We start from the raw sequence: 24266 nt of genomic DNA, 5'->3' as shown, positions 1-24266 counted from the left end.
TTTGATTTTCCTTGATGATCTTGTTAATTTTCAAATTTCATTACATTATTGTAGGGCAAATTTATGTGTACCCCGCCTCACTCGCAATAAGCAATCAACACGTCACAAGCCAAAAATATAACCACAGCAAAAAAAAAACTTTACAAAGGATCGAGAGGAAGAAAAGAGTGAAGCTCCATGACAGCATCATACCCCCGTTTTTTTCCGTTAGCGAAGTTGCTAGCACATCCAAGGCAAGCCCCTACCACCCAAGACCTTGTTGCCCTTGGCCGCAACAACCCGGGGCGACAACCTCGTCTTCCCTCTCATTTCTTTGCACACCATCTCCAGCTCCGCCACCCGGCCCTGCATCCGTCCTAGGTTCAACCTTAGTGTCTCCTTCTCCTTCTCGTCATCCGACATGACCCGCTTCGGTGTAGGCGACGACAAGGGGCTCTGGAGCGAATTGGGTGGCCGCTGCAAGGACAATGCTTGCACGGCAATCCTCGGTGGGATCCGCCGGTTCCTCGCCAGCTCCTTGCACGCCTCGAGGGTCAGCTTCTCGTAGTTGAGGCACCGGCACAACGTCGCGCGCTCCTCGACGGTCAGCTCCGCGTGAGACTGCATACATTCACAAAGATACAAACATTATAGTCTCTCTCCGTCGCAAGATATACAATGATGCAGTTGTTTTAGATGCGTCTTCCAGTTGTTTTTTTTCCATCTTAGTATGTCATTTGAAAATTGGAAATTTGCAGTCATAAAATGTTTCTAGGTCCTCCTATCTTATTTCAGAATTTACAGTCAGTACATTACATAGGCTACGTCAAATTCAGTAACTAAGAGTTTGACGAACAGGACTTTGTAGGCTCCGTACCGGTGGCTAGCTAGTGCACGGAATGCCGTGGGCGAGAGGGAAACTAAAGCAGAAAGAAGAGACAAAAAGCGGAGGAAGGTGGTTCGTTAAAGGAAGAAAACATAGGAAGCACACCAAAAGCAATCTGGCAGAAGGTATGTATACTCGAGCAAACAAAGGCTAACAGTACTACCTATCACCACTAACAACACAAAGGCGAAATCTCAGCTCTGAAATGATTGGAGCTCTGTAAAAGAACTTGACTTCAAGCAGAGGAAAAATGCTGGCAAACATGTGTTGTAACTTGGTGAAAGCAGAGCCAAAGTTCAGAGTTGTTGCAAGTGCTAGTTCGGAGTCTTGAGACAGAGATAAAATTTTCGGCATGTCGAATGGATTGACTGGGTGTCTGAATGCACGAGAGGATAAGGCATGATCGATGGATAATAAAGCGGACATGGGTAGTTAGTGTTGAGCTACTGACAAGGTTTCGAGATCTGATCTGATGGACCAAAAAGGGCTAAAGCCATCGGAGCGCAAAGAAATTGCTTCCATACTCCATGACACAAAAGTGCTACACACTCCACCTGTCCATCACTATCATCCCATGGCGAGGTGATCATATTGCTGGCACCAAACTCTATTCGGCTGCTTTGCTTTGCAAAAGACATCATTGCAAAAAAATAAAAAATAAAAATGGCGTAACATAGATAATTATGATTGGTCTAATTTAAATGGTACTCCCTCTGTTCAGAATTAATTGGCACAGCCTCTACACAATATGCAAAAATATCGGTTTTTGCTAGGAGGGGTCAGAATTAGATCGAATAGCTAGCACCATTTCCATCGGAAAAAGCTAGTACAAGAAAAATCTGAACAAGCTTAGACCTAGACAGACACAAAAGAATCTCAGGTTTATCATTATCCATTTTACAATTCTACTACCTCTGTAAATAAATACAAGACGTTTTAGAGACTAGAGTATTTTGGAGATTGCAATGGTATTCGGTAGCTAAAACATAATGTATTTTGGTTCTAGGTGAACATTGTCATCATGACCTCTTTCTGGCAACAATAAAAATAAATCATCGTGGCCTCGTAATAAATTGAGAAAAATGTGCACAGTGCCAGGTGAAATCTAGGTGACCTTTGGCGTCTCTCACCAGTCACCACCATGGGAGTACCTTGGCAGAGAATAATTTACTGCAATATTTATGATTGGCTTATCACTAGCTACAGCACTTCATCCAACTTTTTAACCTCCGGGTAATCATCGTGAACAAGTATGGTCCGAAATATTTTTTTGCTTGAGAAATCGGTTTCAAACATATGAATTGCCTAATTTTAAATCTCAATTGAATTTTCTCCGAATACAGACGAAAATTTTGAAAATTCGAAGAAACGATTCTTACCTCGAGGTAGATGTCTAGTGCCCTGTACACGCCGTCATAGCAGTCCCTGGCGGAGTCCGGCAGGCTCTCGGCGACGGCGAGGAACCGGGACACCCGCAGCCCCTGGTCCGGCGAGATCTCCGCCAGGTACTTGTCCACCAGCCTCCCCGCCTTCCTCATCCTCTGCGACGACGACGGCGAGCCGTCCTCCTCCACGGAGCTCGCGAACACCCTGACGAGCCGCATGACCAGGCTCACGTCGTACACGCCGCCGCCGTCGCCGGACACGAGGAGGTCGTCGAGCGTGGCCTGGTCCAGCATCCGCCCCACCAGCGTCTCCAGCCTGCGCCGGCACTCCCTGCTCAGCCCCGCCGCCGACACGGTCCGCAGCGCCGAGAAGAGGCCCCGGCACGAGAACGCCGCGCCGCCGCCGGCCAGCGCCACGCCGTGCACGGCCGTGTCGGCCAGGCCGGCGAGGACGCCGCCGCCCGAGTCGTCGGCCTTGCGGAGCGTGGCGGCGCGGCGGAGGTAGTGCAGCAGGAACCGCGTCAGCGTCAGGTTCTTGTTGTCGGCGCCGTAGCAGCCGAGCACTTTCATGGCCTTGTCGACTGTCGGCGGGGACAGCGACGCCACGTCGTCGAACCACCACTCCCTGCCGCCGCTCTGGCACGATGGCTTCACCGACTCCGGCGTCTTGGCGGCCGAAGACGGCCGGCCGCCGGCCGTGTCCTGCGACGAGGACGAGCACGTCGACGACGTGGAGCAGTTGGACTTGGGCGTCTCCGCGCCCGCGTCGATCCTGGAGAACAGAGCGGAGAGCAGCTTCTCTTGGAGCCCTGCCCCCGAGGTGTCGGCGGCAAAGGACTCGCAGGACTTGACGGCGGCGAGCACGTCGGGCCACGTCCAGTAGCAGAGCCCGTCGTCCACGAAGGCCTCGGCCTGGGCGAGGAGGTTGCCGGCGCGCACCTCCTCGGTCATCTCCAAGAACGCGGCAGCACAGTGCAGGAGCGGGACGTCGGCGGGGCGGAGCGGCGGGAGGCGGCCATCGCCGTAGCAGAACCGCGCCACGAGCTCGAACCCCTCGCCGCCTCCCGGGAAGCCGTCGAGCTCAACGGACACCAACGCCTCCGCCGCTCCTCTGCTCTGCCTCGCCCTCGTCATCTTCCCCTTCTTCTCCCGCGCCGCCATCGCCCTCAGCCGCCCAGAGAAGGCGCACACGACGCTCTGTTATAACCAACCAATCAGTCAAACAAACTGCAACAGTCAGAATTTCCCACAATCGAGAAACTGCATGCTTTCTTGATCGATGCGACGCCGACAGATACGTACCTGGTGGAGAAGGAGCGTGTGGCGGCCATTGACGCGCACCTTGAGGTCACATGCCTCGTCCATGGTGCTCGACGTGGGAGACAACAAACCACCAATGGAAGCAATGGACGTCGCACCCGGAGAAGCGAAGCGAAGTGGAGCGGGACAATATATCTAGGGAGACGAGAGCCGAGAAGATTTGCTTGCTCAGTTCAGCTGCGAGTCACAGGCACACAGTGGCACTCGTCCGGCTTAAAGAAAACTGGTTAGTTCAGAGCGCTGAGTGGTGGCGCGACATGTGCATGTGTCCCAGTGGAAGGGAAATCTACGGAGCGGCTCATGATTCCCAGGAAGAAAACAAATGGGTGTTTTGGCCTTGGTAGGCTCCGTGTTCTCTGAACTCTTTATAGTGCCGGTGTTGGCCGGGCTCATCAGAGATCGATCAGAGTGGTGGTGATTGAAGTGGTAATTGATTGAGGGGAAAGAGGACGCCCCGCCTTCTGACCGCACTAGAGCAAGCCAACAAAATGTCACCCCAGCCCAGAGCTTGCTCTGTTGTGAATGATGAGTGAATCCAATAGAACAGTGGCACTGCGTGTGTGGGCTGAACTTTAGCACTGTGCAGAGAGATGCTTCACACATAATTTCAGATCGATGACTTTGCCACTGCAGCTTCACATCTGAGATGCATGCCACAGGATCATCTTTGGCTCTTCCTTCACCCTCTCTCATCTCTTGCGCCAGTTCATAACTTTTCTACTAATCTGGGCAGACATGCCATGCATATAACACTGTTTTCAAAACTGAAAAAGAGAACAGGCCTAGGGAATCATGTACGTACTGAAAAATAATGAGCCTAAAGATCAAGGAGGACAGCATGACACATGTACATGCGTACACAGTCCTCCGTATTTAAGTACGCCCGTGAGTGCTGTTTTGTCATGATCCAATCATCCAATGCAACTGCTGGGTCTCCATGCTAGTCCAAAACCCAAATTATGCCTGGCTTGTCACATCGGCGACTCAGATTATCCGTGATCTTGGAACTGTCTCCTCTCCTATCCTCCCCATTTAACAAATGCAGATCTATCACCGGATTACATTACATTACACGGTCGAATTTGTTAGCTAGCTGGCCGCATTTTCATGACTAAACTACTCTATGTTGGAGCCCAGTGTGTGATTGGTGGTGCCAAAAGGGGAGGGTGAGTTGGAGAACGCATGGAATGGACCATTGCGAGCACCTTTTTGGTGACATGCCAATGGATGTAGCTGATCCAAGAACCTTCCGATATGAGTGAGGAAGAAACAACAGCATCGGTCTATCTTGTTCAGTGCTAACTCAGCTGTTCGCCTGCTCCCCGTACCATGAAGTGGCACGAGGGCATCCAAGATCACTAATCCCAGGTTAATTAGGCAATAAGCAGACAATAGCTAACCAACCAAGGGACAAATCAAATACTAAACACTGTGCATGTTAAGATCTCTAATGCTGCGTGCATGCAGATGCCTCCAAGCTCAACCGGCAAAAACAAGAACATGCAGCTAGAGTAATGCTGCTAGCTCGCTGGCTATGGAATTCATTGACAAGTGACAGCACCACTAGCCCGATCCCCTCCCCTTTAACATTTTTAGAGCATCTCTAGCCAATCCCTTGAAAAGCTTTAACTCCTTTAAATTTTTCATTTTGAGGAGTTAAATTGGACCTAGCCGAATCCTCATTTAGTTTAATTCATCAAAATTATAAGCGGTGCGTCGGCTAGACTTTAAATTTGAGAGGCTGCAACCACTTCTCAGGATAATTTCGGCCTCATTCCCCTGCCCACCCGCATCGACACCGTAGTTTCCTCCGGCGTCCACCCATAGCCTCCGCCACACCCCCTCCATCCCGTGCCTCCGTCGACCTCTTGTCCCACTTCAATTCGCTTGCCCGCCGTCATCGTCACCGGAATCGACCCATATTGTCGCCGCTGCCATCCCTTGGACGAAAAAACTCATCTCCGAGATTGGTTTGTTCCAAAATAGAGTTGACGCACAACCATGATGTCGTAGAGCACCTGCCGAGGAGCTAGGCAGTGTCGGAGCACAAATTGAGGACAATCTTCCTCCTACGAAGTTAGCAGGCCGTCACGCAACCCCGTCGACAACCCATAGCCTCGACATCGCATCAACGTCGTCGGCCGATGCTCTCACCTCCTCCGCCCGCAAAGTGTTCTCCGAAATGAGTAGGTGCATTGTTTTTCGCTTTTTTCATTGCGTTTTACTACTTTTTAACCAAATCCAACTTGGAATATTGCGTAGTGTAGATGAAGAGCTTGAGGGAGATGTTCTTCCGCAACCCTTCCTGGGAAGAGGAAGAAGACGATGACAATTTCAAAATTGCCATTGTTGTGATCGTTAACGAGGGCTTTCGGCAACCGAGACTAGGATCATAGTCCGGTTGCTTGTACCTCAATTGAGACAGAGCACAAGGCCATGAGAATCGTATGAAGGATTACTTTTCACCCAATGCAACCTATCCGCACAAGTATTTTCGCCAACAATTTCGGATGTACCGAAGTTGTAGGGGAACGTGCTATATATGCAACAGAAATTTTATGCTACATGATCGCACCCAGGAATACTATGAAGATGGATCACTGACGAGTAGAGTATCAGAAGATATGTAGTCTGCTGGTGAAGCGCGACGATTCCCGCCGGTAGCTTATACCTCCTAGCCGCGAGAATTTCTCCTAGACGGTTCACCGATCAAGAATTGAAGTAGACGACCCCCCGAGGTATCCACATGTTCTGAAGTAGTAATCCGACAACACTCCAACGTCCAGGAAGAAGTGCTTCGAGAAAACTAGAGAGAGAAAGCCTAGCGGCGTTCCTATCTAATTAGGAGTCTAATCTTATTTGAACAACTAGAATGGGATTAGAGCATGTCTAATTAAAAGTCTAAACTTTAGACCTATTAGACCAGGATTAGAGCATAGCTATGTGAAGAGGGGGAGAGAGAGAGGGGATACTTTTTATGTAGGATAGAAACTTTTCCGAACCATGTTTTATACCTTCTTGGAATTCCGGAAACCATTCCGGGACAAACCTCCGTGCATGGCATGATGGACCCGGCCACGGCATGCGACACCAACGGTCACCCTCCCCGGTTCTCTGAACTCTTTACAGTGTTGGCCTCTGCATCTGAGGTTCATCAGAGTTGTAATTGATTGAGGGGAAAGAGGACGCCCTGCCTTCTAAAGGCACCAGAGCAAGCAAACAAAATGTCACCCCTTGCTCTGTTGTGAATCCAACAAAACAGTGACATTCAGAGTGATGCTTCACACATAATTTCAGGATCTGCATGGGCGGGCATCGGTCGATCGATGACTTTGCCACTGCAGCTTCACATCTGCCACAGGATCATCTTCGGCTCTTCCTTCACTTCTCCAGCTCATAATGTTACTAATCTGTCCAGACATGCCATGCATGCAAAGCTGTTCAAAACTGAAAAAGAAAACAGGCCTAGAGAAACCTGTACTGCAAGAAACAAACGAGAGGGCAGCATGGCACATGTACTACTGCGTATTTAACTTTGCCCGTGAGTGTTGTTTTGTCATGATCCAATCATCCAATGCAACTGCCCGGTGTCCATTCTAGTCCAAAACGCAAATTATGCCTGGTTTGTCACATCGGCGACTCAGATTATCCGTGATCCTGGAACTGTCTCTCCTATCCTCCCCATTTGAGAAAGGCAGATTTATCACCGGATTACATTACACGATCGACTTTGTTAGCTTGCTAGCCACATTACATTTCATGCCTAAATTATGTTGGAGCATAAAGTGTGATTGACGGTACCAAAAGAGGAGGCTGAGTTGGTGCACGCATGGCATGGACCATTGCAAACAGCTTTTTGGTGACATGCCAATGGATGTAGCCGATAGAAGAACCTTCAGATATATACTAGGAAGAAACAACACGCAAAGGAGTTCAGAGGGCTAATTGAGAGGAATGCTAGTACCATGCATGATACTAAAGATAATGCTGCGTGCACGCGTGCAGATGCCTCCAAAGCTAGGCAGGAACAAGATGCAGCTATATTACTAATGTTGCTTGCTAGTACTCCCTCCGTAAAAAAATATAAGAGCATTTAGATTAGGGATCTGGACACTCTTATATTTCTTTACAGAGAGAGTAGCTACGTACGAAATCCAGCCACGACTCACAGGTGACATCATGTATAGATGTATAGACGCCTAGCTCTTGTGTTAATTTTTTACATGGTAATACGTCTCTCATTTATGTCATAAGGATCATAGGGTGTGTTTGGTTTATGCCCAAATTTGCCTCATCAAAGCATTGCTAGCCAAAATATTGGTTGAGGTTTTGGTTGTCCATGATTTTGCCAACATTGGTAAGAAAAATGAACTAGAGTTGGCTAGAGTTTATTGGCATGCCAAAATATTGGCAAGCATCAAAACAAAGACCAATCTTTGGTTCATGACCAAAATTTTGTAGGGTACGCTTTGGACACAATCCAAACATACCCATAGTACAAGTCGCGTACACACCGACCTGATAAAACTAAAAAAACAGTAGAACGCTATTCTTTGCAGATACAATCATCAAGATCGAAGAATACTCTGAGCTTGACACCAATAGTCGATCACATGCCTCTGGCACCACCACAGTAGCCACCAAAGAAAAAAAATGACAAATCACTTCTTCACCCGAGTTCGACGCGGCTCCGTTGTTGATTTGCAGTTTTGCGGACCTCCAAGGTGCCTCACCAAAGGCCTGCCAAGGCGAAGATATTACCGTTGAACGAATCAGACCGGGGCAACACCCCGGACATGCCATCAAACTCCTGATCTAGTACCCCGCACAAATAAAATGTCAAAGGAGGAAACCATACCCGTCATCACCGAACCACGAACCCAGCACATGGCGTCTAGCTCTTGTGTTAGTTTATTAGACAACTTGGATATTGTGGGCTGTGTAAATACCACTATCGACTACATCTGCTATGGTAGGGACGGCGATTGATCAGAAAAACTTGTAGCCTTGCTGGAATTCAACCAACGCTCATGTTATATTCAAACTGTCTGCTGAATTCGGCGAATATATCATCATGCTAGTACTGCTTGTGATGCTCCTACTTCAGTCAGTAGAGTAGCACGCAACTTCCACGCATACATTCATCTTTGTTCAATATCAACACAAGTCAAGAGCCAACCAACTTGATGCCACGAAAGCAGTGAACCTCTAGCAAATGCCAAGTGACAGATACATATCCACATTTCGCGGCAGACTATTCGGTCACGGGGTAGGGATCGGAGGAGGAGGGCCGGGAGGCAAGCGTACGTACGTATGGATTTGAGCGTTGGGAAAACCGGTCGTCGACGGAGGTCATCAGGCGCTCGGAATCGGAGACGACGAATGTTCGCTTGGCGGCACGCAACCAGCTGAGGATCAACTGGTTACTGGTTGGCAGGTGACGACGATTCCCCGGTCGCCGCGCAGGCTCACGGGTGTTCTGTATATCGAACCTCGGTGTTGAAACAGAAAAGAAAGGAAGACGGTACCACGGCGTCACATATATTAGTGTTGTTTTATTAGAGGCTTGGTGCGACCCTTATTCCTTCTCTCCTCAGACTAGTCACATTGGGAGTAACTTGACTAGTAACATCACACATTTCAATACAAGATTGCTTATGTGGCAGCTAATTAATGAGGAGAGAGGGGTTTGTGGTAACTTAGCTAGTTACTGTAACATCACACATTTCAAGACATAATGAGTCTATAGCCTAATAAATGAACTCTTTCATGATACCATTCATATGTTACTACCCACTATGGAGGTAGTAATATAGACTAGTAACATCGTCAAGTTACTACTATATATTACTTCCCACTGTGAGCAGTCTCACACATACACATGCAAAGCATGCACGAAAATGTCACCCCTTTGCCCGTTGCGAATCCAGTGGACGTGGGCTCTTCAGGATCTGCAATAAATACAGTGAACATGGCCGGCGCGCTTTCGCCCAAAGACAGCTGGCCGCATTCATGCTGGCCCAGAGTAGATGCGACCGCTCACTGGAGCCGGCATTGAAGCGACTCGCCAGCCCAGAGCGCCGCCCGCTATGCACGCCTTCTTTCTGCATTGAAGCGTCACCCGTCAGCCTGCCTGCCTCCATTAAACTAACGCATGTGCCGAGGTACATCGCCCCGAGCGCCACACGTCTGTTACTGTACCGACAAGCATTAAACACCTCTCCAGCTGGCTCCTCGCATTCGCCTGCTATATAAACGTGTCCAGGCACCGGGAAAGAACCGCACCTCACCTCTGCTATCCCCACCTCCTCCTTTTACAACACTTGTCATGGCCTCCGACGAACAGAAGAAGAAGTTCTCCAGCATTGCAGCTGTCTGGGTTGCCTGGTGAGCTAGCCCGATACAAGTTAGCTCGCCAGCAAAACCTCCGGATCCGGCGCCACCACCATCGCCATCTCCATCCCTTCCTCGTCCTTTCAGGCTGGACAACGGCGTCTCGCGGCGCATTGGAGGCAACGCGTCAGGCAGGTGGGGAATGAAGCCATGTCGATGGAGGCCGGTACATCCGCGACCACCGTGGACATCGAGGAGAAGTAGATCAATCCATGCCACCGCCGTTTGGGTCCCACGAAGGCCATCGCCACTGTGTCGATGGGTTACACCGCCGGTGTCTTGCCAGGTGAACGAGGGCGTAGACCACGGCGACCTTCTTCCCCTGCCCAAAAACCAATCCTGATTTGTGCTTCATGAAAGCGGAGGGAGCTTATTATTGCCCTCTCGCTGAAGCATATCTTTCCAGGCCTCCCAATAGTCCGATGAGCGCGCTGTCGGACATAGGGAAGACATGTCGTGGGAGTGACGATCCATCGTGGCCAGCGTAGAATAGTTTCACCGCAGGCGGTATAGTTTAGTTAAAATATGCCCGAAATGTAAATATTTTCGTTCGATTTGAATGAAAATCATCTAAATTGCATGTAATTCGTCCGGTTTATTTATAGCCAACTTGAAATGTATACAGATAGCTGGCTCCCGTATCCGTGTCCACGGACTGATAAGACGGATGCAATGCCCGATTTACGGGTCAGCGTTGGAGATGCCTTCACAGCGGCTTCACGTTAGACCATGCATGCAATAAAACTATCTTCGGCTCATGCTTAACTCTTTATAATGCTGCTGTTGGCCGACCTCTGCGGTTCAGACTTCAGCACTGTTCAGAGTATGCATGGACGTGGCAGGGGACCGATTGGCGACACTGTAACCGGCTAACTGCATGGTCTAACGCGGCAGGGGACCGATTAGCTTCACAACACAACGTGCATGCCACAGGGTCATCTTCGGCTCACGTTACCCTCTCAACTCCAGTCTGCACTGTCACAATTCAAAAATTTGAACAATCTTACACGGATCTTTAAGAAACTTTGCAGGGAACAGTTTCCCACACGAAGCAGGAGAAGTATAGCGGTGCACTTGAGCAGCAGAGCGGGTGTCCTTCACCAGGACATGACATTACCAGTATACCCGCGTAAGTACAGAACCTAATCCAGGGCACCAGTGCATGCAACGTCGTTTGTGCACTGTGCAATAATCTATCTGCACTTTTGCGCCAGTGAAAAAATAAGCGTAGAGAAAAAATTATTTAAAGCATGCATGACTGGGTACATCAGCCCGTGATCGTGGTGTCATGAGGACCTCATGCGATTATTCATGTTATCCAAGGTATTTGAGCTGCCTCCTCTCCTACATAGCCCCATTTCGTCCCCATGCAAGGACCGTTTCAAAGCACTTTTTTTTTGTGACACGTTAGTGGAATCAAAGAACCTTCACACATGAGGAAGAGAAGAACTAACCGACCCTTAAGCCGCCCGCGACCATCCGCACCGAGCGGTCTGTACGTGTTTTGCCATCCAATGCGGGTCTGTATCAGTCCGTCGACCGGTCCGGACATATTTTTTCCCATAAACCGGATACAAACCGCGGGGGGGGGGGGGGGGGGGGGGGGGTCTTTGCAGGCGGACAGCTGCACGCCGCTCACTGGAGCCGTCATTGAAGCGGCTCGCCGGCCGAGAACGCATTTTGTTGTGCACGCCTTCTCTCCGCATCGAAACGACATCCGTCTGCCCGCCTACCTCCACTAAACCAGTGCGTGTGCCGAGGAACTACTCTGGCATTCCGAGCACCACACGTCCGTTCCTGTGCCGGCCGGCATATCCCTCTCCGAGGCTCATGGCAGTCCGATGAGCGGGTGTTGTTGGGCATAGAGAAGACATGTCGTGGGAGTGGAGATCCGCCCCGGCCGGCATTAGACTAGTTTTACCCTAGTCCGGTAGAGTTTAGTTCAAATATCTCCAGAATGTAAATGTTTTCGTCTAGTTTGTATGAAATCATCCGGTTTGCATGTATTCGTTCGGTTTGTTGAAACCCAGCTTGAAATGTATGCGGGTAACTTTGGATGGTCGGCTCCCACATCCGTGTCGGTGGACCGGTTCACCTTGTCAACGAACGGATGCGGTGTCCAGTTTGCATGTTAGCGTTGGAGATGCCCTTACGGTTGATAGCTCAGCTGTCCGGACCCATACATATAATCATGACACCGGTAGATATTTCTCAAGAATTAAAATTTAAAATATTTGCATCTCTCGAACCACAGTACGGTTGATGATTCGTTGTGATGCGGTCTTCGAAACTAAATTCCATGTTAATATATTTTTGACGATTTTTTCCGTCACTAATTGTCTAATTAACTAGATGATGTCCCGCGCGTTGCTGCAGGAACCATGTTAAAACAAATGCATTAATAAGTGCTTAAAAAACTAAAACTAATAAAATACAAGTGTAAAAATGCTCTTAGTTTGCGTTTTTAAAAACAATAAAACATGCAAAGTATGAGATAAAATGATGTATAAAAAGAGGAAACATTTTGAAACATAATGTGACACCTTCTTTAAAAAAATGTGAAACACAAACTATTTACTTACCGCACATGTCCACATAAAAATTAATGGAAAATTTTAAATTATAACTGGCATGGATGACCTTATTCCCCTGAAAAAAAGATATGCATGCAGTAATGAGGTGGCATGGTTTGCATGAATTGATTAATGTAACGAGTGTAACTTATGAGTACATGCATGCCATCTAATGTCACACGATTTTGATTGGACGGCTACAAATAATTAAGGTGATGTGGAAGCACGCGTGTTGAGAGAAATCTAGTAGTGGGGGCTAGCTATTTAGATATATAGATAGTAGATACCACTTGCACCTATTATAGTCACGTAATTGTCGTGTCAAAGTAACTTGGTTATTACGTTACCTAACATCATTCTCCGCACATATAAGGCTTATATGATAGGACTTCTATGGCTTTTATCATCTCTTACTTGTTGCTTACACTTGAGAAGCCAATCTCTAACCCTACAGAAACATTGCATACCTAGAAGCATATGCACTATTATCTCCTAACGATATACTTTTATCATGGCAACTGGTAATTAACTACTAACATGAAAGTCAAAATAAACAAAAATAGTACTTCTACGTAAAACACCCATAAAGGGGATTTCAATCAAAATCTCAAAACAGGGTATTAGTTCTTTCTTTTGTTCTTGATTATATTGGAATGGAATGATGAACCTATTTCTTCGCTTTTTCACAAACAAATCTCCATAGTACCATGACAGGCCACGTCGAGAAGAACTCATGGATGAATACTGATCAGTAATCGGAAAAATTGTTGGTGCGATAAATCATATCAAAATTTTGTATTCTTTTTTTATTGAAAAGGAAGAAAAAAACAAATTTTGGTCCAGGTAGGCTCTAAATTCTTTATAGTGCTGGTGTTGACCTCTTCGGTTCAGAGTAGGAATTCATGAATGGCAAAGTGGAGGCCCTGCCTTTCTAATACACTCGCACAAGCAAACAAAATGTCTTCCGTTGCGAATCGAATTTTTTGAAAGTTTGAATCCGGAGGAGGATCTTAGTCGACATTGGGAGGAACTGTGTGGGTTGATCGTTAGTGCTGTTCATGGTTCTGCAATCAGAACAGTGGGCGCGTGCAGGGACTGATTGCCGACATTGTCACTGCAGCCTCACATCGGCGCATGCCACCAAAATGTTCCTCGGCACATCATGCACACGATGTTAATCCTTTTTTTATTTCCACGTCAGATGAGAATTCGTAAAACCACAAAATTAATCCAGACATGCTAAAAAATCTGCACTTAAAAACACCAAGCAGCCTAGAGAAACCTGTACAGATTAAAAATACGGCTAGTGGCGTTTCAAAAAAATTAAAAAGCCTAGTGAACAGGCAGGACAGCACGACAAATGTACATGGGTACACCGTTTTCCGTATTTAAGGTTCCCGTGATTGTGGTTTTGTCATGATCAGTAGTCCAAGAACCAAATCATGCCCAGGTTCGTCGTCACATCGGTGACTTAGATTATTCATGATCTTGGAACTGTCTCCTCTCCTCCCCAATTAAGAAATGCAGATTCTCACCAGATCACACGGTACGTTGTTAGCTACCTAGCCATATTAAATTAATTTAGGACGTAAAGCGTTGCAGACATCTTTTCAGCGACATGCCAATGGATGTAGCCGAAGAACCTTCAGCTACGAGGAAGAAACAGCATGCAAAACAACAGCACCGATCGATCTTTAAGGTTCAGAGCTGAGCTGTCCAGACCCACTCCCCATTACAGATAAGCAAATGAGCATCGCGAGATTTGAGCCACGAGATTGGTTTCCAGGTTGGGAGGTTGATGGCCATTAATTAGCCGGTAAGAAATCAGACAAGGGCCAGTTAACTACAACTAACTAGGGGACAAATCAATTGAAGGGTTGACAGAAGTTCAGAGTGCTGCTAACTAATTAAGAGGAACGCCGTTCCTATGCACGACAAGGTAATGCTGCGTGCAGGCATGCAGACGCGTCCAACAAGGTCGATGGGCAACAACAATAACATGCTGCAGCTACACTACAGTACAGTAGTACTGCATGCTGCTGGCTAGCTATGGAATCCATCGACAACTTGTGTGCAGCAGCGGCAGCAACTTGAATATCGTGTGCTGTGCTGTCTTGTACCTGAATATTACCGTCAGGTCAGCAACATTCGCCGTGGTTATGGTGTGGAAGCTGCAGCATCTAGGAGGGACTGGAAGGAGATATAGGATCTAGCAGCGATTGGTGAGACAAAAGCTGGCCCTAATTGAACTGGTATCAACCCTGCTGGACCTAGGCACCTAGCTGCTGAAAATATAATCTGAAGAACTCAAAGTTTGACGCTGATAACGGACGAACGTTGGCCTGGCTCCACTCACCAACTGAGTGAGTCTGGGACGGGACGGACCAACTGTGTCGGGTGACGACGGCGATACCCTCGGCGCCACGGCACTATGCTCGATCGGCGGTCAGGTGGGTGCCCACGGGTAGTCGCCCGGTTGATCGGTAGTGCATCACCTCCGTTTTCAGGTGCTTCTTCAAGTTTTGTTAGAGTTTGTGTCCTGCTCAAGAAGACGAGACGATGACGGCTTTTTGAAGATGGAATAAAGTTTTCCCCGCCTAGTCCCCGTCCCAATGATGTGTCTAGCATCGTCGGAGGGTGTGTGGAGGTGTGTCTCCGGCGGATCTCGCGAGATTTGGTCGGTGGTTGTCTCTGGTGGATCCGATCGGATCCGGTCTTTGTTCGTCTTTGTTCATGTGTCTTCAGGTTGGACTCTTCCGATCTAAAATTCTCTTCATCGGCGGCGGTTGCTGTTCTGGGGCATTGGTCATATGGGACCTTAGCACGACGACTTCCCGACTGTTTACTACAACAAGTTGTGCCCGGCACCGGCAAGGGAGGGGAGATGACGGCGGCGCACCTTCAGCTCGCTTCAATGCTTGTAGCCGTCGCTAGATGGTCTATGAATCTGAATGTTTTTTTTTATTTCTGGTGTTCGTTGTACTGCCATGATTGAAGATAAATAGATCGATAGTTTCTTGCGAAAAAAAGTGACTGAAATGATATACTCCATATAAGGACAGCGATTGTTGACACAAAACCTGGCCCTAATTAAACATGGCCATCGGCTCCCAAACAATACGGTGCTCATTTTATTTTACTTTTGCCACAACTTGCACGAATGTCATTTCATGATGAAATTTTGCAAGCACTCAAACCATTTGTCAAAGTTCGTAAAAGAAAGTCCAAATTTTGTTTCCTTTTTTTCGATTTTATTGTTCATCGCGAGCTTAAATGAGCTCGCAAACCGAAGATGACTTTATCAAGATTACCCCTGAAAAAAGGTAACCGTGATTTTTGCAGTGTTTCTGAACGACTCGTTACCTACAAGTATCATTGCCGTACTTCTAGGATCATAGTTTCTCCGCATGTCGGTTCAAATTTTGAACATGTCCGTAGCTTCGCAGTGTGATGTTTAAAACTTACAGGGGTGGTACCTGTTCCCCAAGTTGCTCAGATTTGGAGTTTGACTATACAAGCCAGACATCAACACCGTAAAGAGCATATATTCCCTTGTAATGCAAAAGTGCTCTTCTGATATGGAGCTCACATGCACCCCAGATGAACAGTTAATTCTGAATAAACAAGCTGATTCTTTTTGCCAACAAGCTTTAATGAGTTTTTCACCTGCGTGCAAATTTTCATGATGAAATAACATTCACAGAGGTCTGGACAAAGAAAAGAAACCAATGCTTCCAAAATAGTTTTATGGGAGCATCGATTTTTCTTCAGACCTCCACAAATGTCATTCCATCACGAAATTTTGCATGAAGATGAAACATTCACCAATGTTTATAAAAAAAATCAAATTTTTTTTGGATTTTACTACTCAAGTGCATATGAGCTCAAGTTCAGAAACTTTGTGTCTGCTGTAATGTGTCTATCTGGGAGGTGAAACTGATTGGCTCTGCACTTCAGAGCAATTGAATGAGGGCAAAGAGGACACCCTGTCTCCTGAATGCACTAGAGCAATCAAACAACTTGTTCTGTTGTGGATTCAGAGGAGGGCCTTGTTAATTTTTTTTTTGCGAGAAAGAGGAGGGTCTTGTTCATGGGCACTGCCAGTGTGTTGGTTGAACTTTAGCACCGTTGCTTCGCACACAGCTTTAAAACCTGCATGGACGATTGATTGATGACATTGTCACTGCAGCTTCACATCACAAGTTCACAACATGCATGACAGCAAATCTGGTTCTGTTCTTCTCTCAGTCCATGCTGTTACATTTAAAAGGGAATGCCCTAGGGTATGTTTAATTGGAACACAAAATTTTCATATATATTTTTTAGGCAACGATTGAGTTCTTTCAAGATCAGCAAGAAAAATACCTCCTTCAAATTGTGCACATTAATTTGTAACAGCGGTGAAATTCAGACGCATACAGACATGCTATGCATGTACACTGTTCAAAAACCCGCACTAAAAGAGAAAGAAAAATGCCTAGAGAAACCTGTGCTGAAAACAGAAACAGATAACCTAAAGAACGAGGATGAAAGCATGACGCTTGTACATGAGCACATCATATTCCTCCCTATTTAAGTTTGCCCGTGATTGTGGTTCTGTCGTGATCCAATGCAACACTGCATTGTCTATAGTTGTAGTCCAAAAATCAAATAGTGCTAGGCTTGTCATATCGCTGACTTGGATTATCCAAGATTTTGGATATGTCTTCTCTCCTCTATGCCCCAATTAAGAAATGCAGATTGTCAGCGGATCACGCGACCTTGTTAGCTACCTAGCCACATCTTATGCCTCAATCATTCTGGCACCTAAAGCATTGTAAACATCTTTTCGGTGACATGACAATGGGATGTAATGTAGTCTATTCTATCGAAGAACCTTCGGCTATGAAGAAGAAACGACATGCAGAACAACGGCATTGATCTTACGGTTCAGAGCTGGACCCACTTACCATCGTAATCCGAGTTAGCCGATGAGGAGACCAGAAATATGATAGGAAGCAAATATCAAATGAAGGTCGACAGAAATTCAGAGCGACGTGGACACATGCAGATGCCTCCGAATCTCCAATGCAAGTTCAGTCGATCGGCAAGAACACAATACAGTGCTGCTGCTAGCTAGCTACGGAATCCATTGACAAGTGGCAGCATAAATACATCTTGTGATTCTAGACAAATTAAAATTATATATATATATACTGTATGTATGTGTGCACGTCGTGACAGCCCACAGTTGCAAAGAAGGCGCCAGCCGATCCAGAGGCTCGGAACCAGCCTGTGTGCCGACGTTCCAAACCAAACCGAGCAAGAGATAAAAGAGGAGGCACACACAGTCCGGCAGCGGCTATGCCTCGCCCACAGCAATACATAAGCACGCCTCGCCACAGCAATACATATAATCCAAAAAACATAATATAGTACTTCATTTTTTCCTAAATGTACACTGGGAATTCGAGAACGGCAAACACAATGTAAAATTTGTGTTAGTGTAATTTTAAAAAATTGTTGATAGTATTCAAATAAAAGATTGTGACATTTAAAAATTGTTCACACATTTCAAGAAAAATTTGTGAGATCTTTGAAAAATGGTATACAATGTCGAAACAAATATTAGTGTAATTGGAAAAAATGGCTGTTACATTGTCAGAAAATATATGTTTAAAGCATAAATATGTTGTGACATTAAAAAAGGGTTATATAATGTAAAAAATGTTCTCATAGTTAAAAATATTTATTTATCATTAGAAAAATATAAAATTTAATTTGAAAATTGTTTAACATGTATTATAAAAATATTCAAAAATATGTATTTGAAAAAATTACCTATTTAAAAAATATAAATACTTATACAAATTATTTTGTATCTATACCAAAAATGTGAAAAAATAGACATCAGAACATATATTTGAAAAAATGATAATCATGTATTTGAAAATGTGAAACGTGTATAAAACGATGTTCGTGATTTTTACGAAAAATGTACAACGTGTACGAAAATATAGACATGTGTTGAAAAAAATGGAAAAAGAAAACTTAAAAAACACGAAGAAAAAGCACTGAAAATTGAAGAAAGAAACAAACAAAACCGGAGACTGCGATGGCATGTGCAGGACTGGGAGAAGAACAACCCGTAGCCACCCTGCTCTGAGGGCTTGTCCATTTAATCCCCTCTCATCGGAATTGGAGTTGGTTTCCGATCCGCTTCAACCTCTACCAAACCGAACAAATACTATTGGAATGTCGGATGTGTCTTGTATTGAAGATCTTTGAAAAACTAATGGCATTATGTCTATCCACCTATGCTCTATGATGATGTGACCATTCTATGGGGTATTTGGAAGAGACAGAATGGAAGGTATCCAGGTCATAGTTGTTGTCACTTGCCACATTATCGGGGATGTCTTGCCATGGCGGTGGTGGTGTTCCCACCCTATCTCTAAATTGATCCTCAACGTTTGTGTGGAAAGCTTCGTCTCCTCACTATGGTATCCCGCATCCCTATCCTTATGCTCATGTTGTTGCTTTTCTTGCTATTAAGAGCTTATGTTGCTAAACCTACCCATCTAGTATCCCACACTCATATCCAATGTCCTCTGTGTTGGGAAACGTAGCATGCAATTTTAAAAAAATTCCTACGCTCACGCAATATCTATCTAGGAGATGCATACCAACGAGGGGGAGAGTGCGTCAACGTACCCTCGTAGACCATAAGCGGAAGCGTTTAACAACGCGGTTGATGTAGTCGAACTTCTTCGCGCTCCAACCGATCAAGTACCGAACGTACGACACCTCCGCGTTCTGCACACGTTCAGCTCGGTGACGTCCTCCGCCTCTTGATCCAGCAAGACGGCGAGGTAGTAGATGAGTTTCGGCAGCACGACGATGCGGTGACGGTGATGATGAAGTGATCTCCGCAGGGCTTCGCCTAAGCACTACGAAAATATGACCGGGGGTATAAACGGTGGAGGGGGGCACCGCACGCGGCTAGACAATTGTCTCTTGTGTGCTAGGCACCCCCTCCCACATATATATAGGTGGTTGGGAGGGAGGAGCAGCCAAAGGGGGCGCCCAAGTAGGAGGAATCCTACTTGGGGTCTCTCCCAAGCCGCGCCGCCCTGCCTTGTATAAGTGCGGGGGAAAGGCATGGGAGGGTGCCCCCCCTCCCCCCCGCCCACTTTCCTTTCCCACTTGAGGAGGGAAAGGAAGGAGGGGCCTCCCCTCCCTTTCCTTCCCATAGGGCCTGCTGTCCAAGGAAGGGGCGCACCAGGGGCTGATCTGTCACCCCCTTTGGCCCCATTAGGCCCATACACTTACCGGGGGTGTCCGGAACCCCTTCCGATGCCCCGATGACTACCTGGTGCACTCCAAAACTCTTTCGGTGTCCGAATACCATCGTCCTATATATCAATCTTTACCTCTCGACCATTTCGAGACTCCTCATCATGTCCGTGATCTCATCCGGGACTCCGAACAACATTCGGTCACCAAATCATATAACTCATATAACACTATATCGTCAACGAACGTTAAGCGTGCGGACCCTAGTCGAAGGAATATGTACTTGACATGAAGAAAGCAATAACAATATAACTAAACGACCAATATGCTATGCTAACGGATGAGTCTTGTCCATCACATCATTAACCGATCGATCTTTAAGGTTCAGAGATGAGCTGTCCAAACCCACTCCCCATTACAGGTAAGCAAATGAGCATGGCGGGATTTGTGCGACGAGATTGGTTTCCAGGTTGGGAGGTTGATGGCCACTAATTAGCCGGTAAGCAATCAGACAAGGGCCAGTTAACTACAACTAACTAAGGGACAAATCAATTGAAGGGTCGACAGAAGTTCAGAGTGCTGCTAACTAATTAAGAGGAACACCGTTCCCATGCACGACAAGATAATGCTGTGCGCAGGCATGCAGACGCGTCCAACAAGGTCGATGGGCAAGAACAACAACATGCTGCAGCTACAGTAGTAGTGCTACTAGCTAGCTAGCTATGGAATCCATCGACAACTTGTGCGCAGCAGCTGCAGCAAGTTGAACATCTTGTGCTGTCTTGTACCTGAAATGAATACCACCGTCAGTTGAGGTACATCCACCGTGGTTATGGTGTGAAGGTTGCAGCATCTAGGAACTGGAAGGATATTTAGTATAGGGTCTAGCAGCGATTGGTGAGACAAAACCTGGCCCTAATTAAACTTTTATCGACCCTGCTGGACCTAGCTGCATGCTGAAAGTATAACCTGAAGAGCACAAAGTTTGACGCGCGCGCTGTACTCCAAATCAATCGCCGAATTTGTCAAACACATGCTATGCTAGCATGTATTACATCGGCGATACTCTGCTACTACTTGTAGCTAGCAGCAGTTTACACGCTAATTATTCAGTGCCGCTGTTCTGGTCTCGGGCAGGCAACCACATTTCGCGGCAGATTGCTGGATCACGGGGCAGGATTAACTGGGAGAGACAAGCTGAGCGTACGTGTAGGTTTCGCCGCTGGCCGAACTTGGAAACGGAGACACCGGACGAATGTTGGCCTGGCTCCACTCACCAACTGAGTGAGTGTGGAACGGGACGGACCAACTGTGTCGGGTGACGACGGCGATACCCTCGGCGCCACGGTGCTATGCTCGATCGGCGGTCAGGTGGGTGCCCACTGGTTGTCGCCCGGTCGATCGGTAATGCATCACCTCCAACCCTGGCCGAAAAGTAGTCCAAGAAATGAAACTTGCAAAAACGTGATGGGTATGTCACGCTATCGGTGGCTATCTAGAAGTTCCACCATCTAGTTAGGGACTGAAATGATATACTCCACATAAGGACAGCGATTGTTGAGACATAACCTGGCCCTAATTAAACATGGCCATCGGCTCCCAAACAATACAGTGCTCTTTTTTTTTTCTGCCACGACTACCACGAATGTCATTTAATGATGAGATTTTGCAAGCACTCAAAGCATTTGTCAAAGTTCGTAAAAGAAAATCCAAAATTTCTTGAATTTGTTTTCATAATCTTATGATTTTAATGTTCATCGCGAGCTCAAATATATGAGCTCGCAAACAGAAGATGACTTTATCAAGATTACCCCTAAAAAAGGGTAACTGTGATTTTGGTAGTGTTTTTGAACGACTCAGTGCCTAATCATAGTTTCTCTGCATGTCGGTTCAAATTCTGAACACATCCGTAGCTTCCCGGTGTGATGTTTAAAATTTATAGGGGTGGTGCTTGTTCCCCCAAATTGCTCAGATTTGGAGGCTGACTATATAAGCTAGATATCAGCACCGTGAAGAGCACATATTCCGCTGTAATGCAAAAATGCTCTTTTGATCTGGAGCTCACATGCACCCAGATGAATAGTTAATTCTGAAAAAACAAACTAATTCCTTTTGCCAACAAACTTCAACGAGTTTTTCACATGCGTGCAAATTTCCATGATGAAATAACATCCATGGAGGTCTGGACAAAGAAAAGAAACCAATGCTTCTAAAATAGTTTTATGGGAGAGTCGATTTTTCTTCAGACCTCCACGAACGTCATTTCATCATGAAATCTTGCATCAAGATGAAACATTCATCAATGTTTATAAAAAAATCTTTTTTTTGGATTTTACTATTCACCCAAGTGCATATGTGCTCGAGTTCAGAAACTTTGTGTCTGATGTAATGTGTCTATCTGGGAGGTTAAACTGATTGCCTCTGCAGTTGAGAGCAATTGAATGAGGGCAAATTGGCAAAGAGGAGACCCTGTCTCCTGGATGCACTAGAGCAATCAAACAATTTGTTCTGTTGTGGATTGAGAGGAGGGTCTTGTTCATGGGAAATTCCTGTACATGGGGGCAGTGCCAGTGTGTTGGTTGAACTTTAGCACCGTTGCTTCACACGCAGCTTTAAAGCCTGCATGGACGATTGATTGATGACATTGTCACTGCGGCTTCACATCACAAGTTCACAACATGCATCCTAGCAACTCTTGTTATGTTCTTCTCTCAGTCCATGCTGTTACATTTAAAAGGGATGCCCTAGGCCTAGGGTATGTTTAATTGGAACACAAAATTTTCATATGCTGTCCCACTACTCAATTTTGCCATTAAAAATTACAACTACTAAAAAACGCCCTCGATCCGTGAGATGCTTGCTCAAAAATGCCATTAGATATCTCAATAATGCCATCGTTTCGTTAGATGTTTGCTCAAAAATGCCATCAGACATTGTTATTTCCACGTCAACCCCGTTGACCATGTTATGACAAAAATAAGCCTAGACCCACATGTCAGTTCTCTCTATCTCACAACGATAATTGTGGCCCCACTTGTCAGGAGTAACCAAGCGAATAATTTTACAGGAAAATAAGAACGCGTTGGGATCAAGTGGGCCCCGCACTTTATTGTAGTGAGATAGAGGGAGAGCTGGCACGTTGGTTCATACGTATTTATGTTATTATAACACGGCAAAAGAGATTTGAGATCACAATAATGGTGTCCAGTGGCATTTTTGAACATGTGTCACCTCGCTAGGGGGTCTAGGAGTAGTATTACTTACCAACCCTATTATATTCTGCCTTTTCGCTGGGATTAGTTCTTGTTTGTATATCCTACACTCCGCCCAAGTCTCGCTCATGATAACGAAGTGAAGCGTTCTGTAGTTGAGGTGGGTGAAGCCGGTTTTCCATTTGTTTTCACGAGTTTTTTGTTTTTTCTTTGGTTTTTTGTTTTTCTTTTTTCTTCTCCACCTTTATTTTAGTTTTCCTTTTCCTTTTCCACCTTTCTTGCTTTCTTTAGTTTTTTTTTCTTCTCTGGATTTTTGTTTCTTTTTTGGTTTTTCCTTCAAATGCTTGTTCAACATTTTCTCAAATACTTGTGAACATTTTTTTTCAAATACTTGCTCAACATTTTAATAGTTATTCACCATTTTTTGAAATACTTGTTCAACATTTTTAATACTTATTCAACATTTTTAAATACTTGTTCAACATTTTTCATATACTCGTCGACGCGAGCGCATCCCCCTATCTCGCTTAAAGCAAGATATAGGGGGGCCCAGAATTGCCAGAGGATGTGGAAACCCTAGGAGAAACCCTAGGGGAGTTTCCGATCCACAGGGCCAGACGACTTGGTCCATGGGCCAACATTTTTTAACACATATGTTCATTAATGCCATGAACAATATTTTCAAAACATGCAAACATTTGTTAAATTTTAGAAACATCTTTTACAATGTCACGACCATTTTGTTTTGAATTGTACAAAAAATTGTTTTACAGTGTATAAAAATTATTTTAAAATTTCCCAAACATATTTTAGTAATGCATGACATTTTAGAAATGCTGTGAACAATTTTTTGAATGATATGAACATTTTTTTAAAACTGCATGATTTTGCTTTCCGTTTTACAAACATTTTCTAAAAATATCCTGACCAAAATTTTAAACTTGTGAACCTTTTTTTCGAACTGTAAAAATATTTTCAAAAAGTTGCACGAATATTGTCTTACACGGCATGAACTTTTTTAAACGCATGATGAACTCTTTTAAAAATTTAAGTAAAATAATTTTTGAAATATATGTATTTAGAATATTTAAAAATTTAAATACAAGTACAAAAGAAATAAAAGGGAAAAAGCCGAACGAAAGAAGAAAAATCGAATGGAATGATTGCTACTAGGCCGGTTGTCGCCCACTACGAAAGCCGCCTGAGGCTAGCTGTACTTCTACTTTATCTCCAGTCGAGACGT

General features: G+C 45.6%; 1 protein-coding gene across 1 annotated transcript; it reads right to left on the bottom strand.

Annotated features, from left to right (window-relative positions):
• LOC109783542 (BTB/POZ domain-containing protein At1g50280) lies at positions 1 to 3918 on the bottom strand. Its single transcript, XM_020342140.4, has 3 exons — positions 3553 to 3918; positions 2245 to 3447; positions 1 to 600 (listed from the first exon to the last, which is right to left on the bottom strand). The coding sequence occupies exons 1-3, from the start codon at positions 3613 to 3615 to the stop codon at positions 220 to 222; spliced, it is 1647 nt and encodes a 548-aa protein (XP_020197729.1). The 5' UTR covers positions 3616 to 3918; the 3' UTR covers positions 1 to 219.
• Positions 3919 to 24266: the final 20348 nt, after the last annotated feature.

This window comes from Aegilops tauschii, chromosome 2 (assembly GCF_002575655.3).
Source record: "Aegilops tauschii subsp. strangulata cultivar AL8/78 chromosome 2, Aet v6.0, whole genome shotgun sequence".
NCBI classification, from domain to species: Eukaryota; Viridiplantae; Streptophyta; class Magnoliopsida; order Poales; family Poaceae; genus Aegilops; species Aegilops tauschii.
Note: the sequence above shows the minus strand (reverse complement) of the source record. Positions and strands in the feature narration are given on the sequence as shown.

Bases quoted from the DNA above. Each gene is read 5' to 3' on its own strand.
- LOC109783542 (XM_020342140.4), bottom strand. From the start codon at position 3,615: ATGGACGAGGCATGTGACCTCAAGGTGCGCGTCAATGGCCGCCACACG. The intron at 3,448-3,552 runs GTACGTATCTGT...TGGTTATAACAG, and splicing joins ACACGCTCCTTCTCCACCAG to AGCGTCGTGTGCGCCTTCTC. The intron at 601-2,244 runs GTAAGAATCGTT...GAATGTATGCAG, and splicing joins CACTAGACATCTACCTCGAG to TCTCACGCGGAGCTGACCGT.